The following is a 4,804-nucleotide window of genomic DNA, read 5'->3' on the forward strand; positions in this document are numbered from 1 at the left end:
AATGGAGCAAGTGCGTCTTTGGAAGAGAAGCTTACGGCTGATTTATTTTTAACGTTTGTATGCACACATATGGCCATAGGAAAGATCTCTTTACAACCTCTAGACAGCAATGAGATGAGAATAAATGGAGAGTGTCTCCTTATGATGGTCAGAGATATGTTCCATATAATATAATCTGCTATCTAAATTATTTTTACAATTATTATTGCAGTTGTTTCTCAATTGTTTTACATCTCCTAAGGATTTTTTTGGAGAAAAATCTGAAACAAAGCTGTTCTCTAAATTAAACATCAAGTCCATGACATTAAATGAGCTGTGAAAGAGCAACTTCTGAGAAATACACTTTACGTCCAGGAGTTTCAGTGTGTACTTGTTTTGTTGAGGGGGATCGTCTAATGACATTATCAGGTGAGAAATTCTAGATAATATAGAAAATGAATGTGTCAATTTATATATTAATGTTAGCTTATGTTTATTATTTAACTAAAATGTTTCTCACATTCATCCTGGCAGCTAACTGAATACCCTATTAGGGATTTAGTATTATTTTATTGATTTTTTAGCAATTTTAACACTGGGATCAGATTTAAAAATCTGATTGATCTCTTCTCTATCACCATCTTGCTTACACACACACACACACACACACACACACACAGACAGCAACAGATCAAATACAACAAGTGATGACTCAATAATATGGCAAAGATAATGAATATTTATTCATGGTGATTTTTATTTACAAGTTTTTTTAGACAGAAAGCATGATTGTGTTTGACATTTTGATCTGTAAACAGCTGAACACTTGCTCATAGAGAGAGACTGTGAGATATTCTTACAGAGAAAACACGGATCTCTCACCTCAAGTGGTTCCTGAGTTCTTCAGGTTGAATTAAACATTGACTTCCTGCCCTAACTTCACCTGATATCCAAAGTACCTGGCACAACTCAGATTAACTAACACAACCCAAAGTACTTGACACAGTTTTAACAAATGAAAAACATTAGCGACGGTCTCTGTCAGTCCATTCTTCCATTAGCTCATCTTTTCATCAGTCATCATCTACAGTGGCCCCAAAAATATTCGGAACTTAAACCACTGCTAAAAAATGTCAGAGCATTATATAATATGCATATGTTATAATGTTCATTACATTAACTATGGACATTCCACTATGATAACCAGAATGTGTCAAAATAGAACATCTCTATTATCGTTTTATGTTTTATTATCGTGAAACTCTTTCTTGAAATGTAGACATTTTAAGTGTAGCTTAAGTTGTTTAAATGGTGTTTGGAGCCACTGAATGTGTTGATGTATCTGGTGTGGAACCCAACTCAAACCTACTGACTATAGCATGTTCAGGCTCCTGATGGAAATGTAAATCTGTGAGTATGTGTATGTTCCTATGTACATGATGATATTGATAATTTACATTACATTATCATTTGCTGGTATGAGAGTTTTCCTCTCTGTGTAGAGACTTTCCTCACCTCCATTGACTTTTACCTCTAGTTTCATTTTGCACATCACTCCCTATATTTCTCTTTACCCCTCTACTGTGTTCTCTTATTTTAGAAAAGAACATGACTTGAGGTATGCTGCGCGCATGCAGTAGCCCCGTCTCTGTTGTACTGTGTGTTGTGTTTAATTTGTTGTCATGTGCCAGTCTTGGCACCCTTTTCTGCATGGCTGCTTGTATGCATTCATCAGCATAAGCCGATCGCAGGAGAAAGGTAGTGGAGCGTAACAAGAGAGGAGAAGGAAAACTCAGCCGAAGAGCAGATGGAAAGAGAGAGTCAGTGCTGTGAGCGAGAGGAAGGACAGAAGTGAAGCCGAAGAGGAGGAAGATGGGAGAATGGGAGAGTCGTAACCCGGTGGACATTCGAGCTCGAAACAGGGGACTGAGGCTGCATCCTCATTGCCGTAGTTTGCCCAGTACTCTTCGGGCTCTAGCTTGGGTAAGGCAGCCTCCTCCGCCGTGAGATCGTACTTGGAAGAAAAGGAGGATGATGAAGACAAGGGATTCTTGACGGAGGTGAATGGAAAGGCCTTCAGGGTCTCGCTGCTCTTGTGAAAGTGGCTCTTGGACGATGAAGCCGGTTTGTTCTTTGAGAACCACCAACGGGTCTTGGTGCTGAAGGTGGTGGTTGTAGTGCCAGCCAGAGATCCTGGGTCAGGCAACGGGCAGAGAGCGAAGTCCATCTCCCGCAGAAATCTCAGGTCCTGGCCTTTACGAGGGGCTGGTGAAGAGCAGGTTAGGTCTGAGCTGGAGATCCGAGCTTTGCGGAACCACTCCCAGAGCGACCTTGCTTCACAGCCGCAGGTCCAGGGGTTGCCATTGAGCCTGAGGAACTGCACCGAGGACGTATCCTTCAACACCTGACCCGGAAGCTCCTGCAGAGTGTTGTTGAAGAGATAGAGGATGGTCAATCTGCCCAGGTCACGGAAGGCTCGCCGATGGACTTGCCGGATGCGGTTGTCGTGCAGCAGCAGCCGGTCGAGATTCACCAGGCCACGGAAGGCGTTCTCAGACAGGACGCGGATGCGATTGCCATGCAGGAACAGGTGGGTGAGGTTGACCAGGTCAGAGAAGAGGCCGTCGGGAAGGTGGCTCAGCTGGTTCTCCTGCAGGTAGAGGAACTGCAAGCTGTAGAGCTTGTGGAAGAGGTCGGCGGGCAGCTCGGTCAGGTGGCAGCGGTGCATGTGAAGGCTCTGCAGACGCTCCAGCCCCCTGAACGCACCCCCGTCCAGCCTGCGCAGTGAGGGGTTATCACTCAGATCCAGTTCCTCTAGGACACGCAGATTGCTGAATGCACCTGCTTCGATCCATGTGATGTTATTGGAGTACAGCCACAGGACCTGCGGATTCAGAAGGTAAAGACCAAGGTAAGTCTCTGCTCCCTGCATATCTTCACACAAAAACGCAGTGATGTTTACACATAAGTACGCCCTCACCTGTGTTTCGAAGCCAAAGGAGTCGGCTCTGAGCTCGGTGATACGGTTGTTCTGCAAGAAGACACGCTGGGAGTCGTAGGGCACGCCGGTAGGAACAGCGGTGTAGTTCTGAGACTGACAGCTCACGGTCATGGGCGTATGGTAGCAAACACACAGCCTGGGACACGCCTGACCCGGTGCACAGCGACATGCCAACAGCCATACCACCAACCAAAGAGACAAACCACCTGTGGAGAGAGGAAAGCATAGACTTAACATGATGTTCATGTAAGAAGAACATGTTCCACAGTTACTGAAAGTCCTGGAGTGATGCAGACATGAAGAAACATGACGTGACAGATCCTATTTGAGATATCATTGCTCGGTTAAGTAACCAGAATTTGATATCCAGGTATGTTCTGCTTGACGAAAGCAGTTCTGTCCCGTCAGAGACTCACACTGTCTAAGTTCATCCAGGACAGGACAGGACAGTGTGCATAAAACAAAAAGCTTGGATTAGCTTCAGGTTTGTGAAACCGAACCCGATTCAATTACCGCAGCTCATGAATATTTAAGAGGGGAGCTCACGGTGTTCGGTAACTCTACACAATAACACGCCGCTTAAAGACACGCATGGCGTGAATTAATCATGCTGCCTGCATTCATGTGACTGCACAAGATTTTCCTATTACCTGACCCATGACCTGGTCACTCCACGTCCCTTCCAGGACACAGTGTACTGATCCACTGCACTAATGTGGAAAACTTTCTGCATAATTGTGTACCTGCTTACAGTTGCTTTATTGTAAACAAATGATTGATTATTCTAAATGTGTCCTGATTGCATCAAAGGTGTTCATAAAAATGTTCTTATTTGTTAGTCTTATTTTTTTTTTTTACTTAACTCCTGTTTAAGTAAAAAAAAATGAGACTAACAAATACGTTTTTATGAACACTGTACTGAGATAAGGTCAACAGTCTCCAAATGTAAAAATTTACACTACAAAGTCAACATTATATTTATAAACGATACAAATTGATAGTTTATTTGTAACATGTAAAAATCACAATAGTCTGTAAAGTTAGATTTGCAATTAAATGCATCAATAAATATCTATCAAACATAAACAATGATAATAACACGTGTTTTCAGCTGCACAATGTAACCAAAAATGCAACTTGTATACAATAAATGGCTGTAATTATGCATCAGATACAATGAAGTTTAATCATTAAACATTAACTGATAATTACAATACAAAGTTGGTACTTACTCTTGAAGGTAAGAGTGTTGGAGGCGCGAGCGCTCCGCGCAGCCGTACGAGTTTCCATCCCAAAATCCAAACCGAGAGCGAGTTAGTGTGCGCGTGCTGCTATCTGCTCTGCCGGTCAGCTCTGGTGCTCGAGTCGACTGCGACTGAGGAGAGACGCTCACCGGCAGCCTTTATAGTCCAGCACCGGCTGCCCACCGACGCGGAAAGCAACGGAATCTCTCATGCGTAACGCGCGCGCGGGCGAGCTGCACGTAGGTGGGGGGAGGAAACCGGAGCGTGTGTCTGAGTGAGTGTGTTGAGGGGGATGACTAAATAACTTTAACGGTTGTTTTACATAAATGACTGTTCTTTTCTCTAGAGTCTTATTAGTAAACATGCTAGAATACTCTACAGCCTCATCAAATCAGTGTGTAGGCTTCGGATAAGATGATGGAGGAAAAAGCGAGGAATACATTCTAAATACACTTTTAAATACACAATTAAGATTATAATATAAATGAATACAGGTGTGACAAAAAAGATTATCATAGAAATATATATTATACCAAAGAATACAAAAAAAAATCAGACATGTGATGAATCCTATCCCAAA

The 4,804-nt window shown here is 43.0% G+C and overlaps 1 protein-coding gene across 1 annotated transcript; it reads right to left on the reverse strand.

The window, feature by feature from the left end:
* Nucleotides 1-698: 698 nt before the first annotated feature.
* rtn4rl2b (reticulon 4 receptor-like 2b) lies at nucleotides 699-4,369 on the reverse strand. Its single transcript, XM_051860995.1, has 3 exons — nucleotides 4,213-4,369; nucleotides 2,960-3,186; nucleotides 699-2,863 (listed from the first exon to the last, which is right to left on the reverse strand). Exons 1-3 carry the CDS (start codon nucleotides 4,268-4,270, stop codon nucleotides 1,772-1,774), a joined length of 1,377 nt encoding a protein of 458 aa, XP_051716955.1. The 5' UTR covers nucleotides 4,271-4,369; the 3' UTR covers nucleotides 699-1,771.
* Between the last annotated feature and the right edge of the window lie 435 nt (nucleotides 4,370-4,804).

Source organism: Ctenopharyngodon idella, chromosome 14, assembly GCF_019924925.1.
Source record: "Ctenopharyngodon idella isolate HZGC_01 chromosome 14, HZGC01, whole genome shotgun sequence".
NCBI classification, from domain to species: domain Eukaryota; kingdom Metazoa; phylum Chordata; class Actinopteri; order Cypriniformes; family Xenocyprididae; genus Ctenopharyngodon; species Ctenopharyngodon idella.

Excerpts from the sequence above, each read along its gene's own strand:
- rtn4rl2b (XM_051860995.1), bottom strand. The coding sequence starts at position 4,270 with ATGGAAACTCGTACGGCTGCGCGGAGCGCTCGCGCCTCCAACACTCTT. Across the intron at positions 3,187-4,212 it reads CAACACTCTTACCTTCAAGA|GTGGTTTGTCTCTTTGGTTG; the intron begins GTAAGTACCAAC and ends CTCTCTCCACAG. Across the intron at positions 2,864-2,959 it reads CCTTTGGCTTCGAAACACAG|GTCCTGTGGCTGTACTCCAA; the intron begins GTGAGGGCGTAC and ends CTGAATCCGCAG.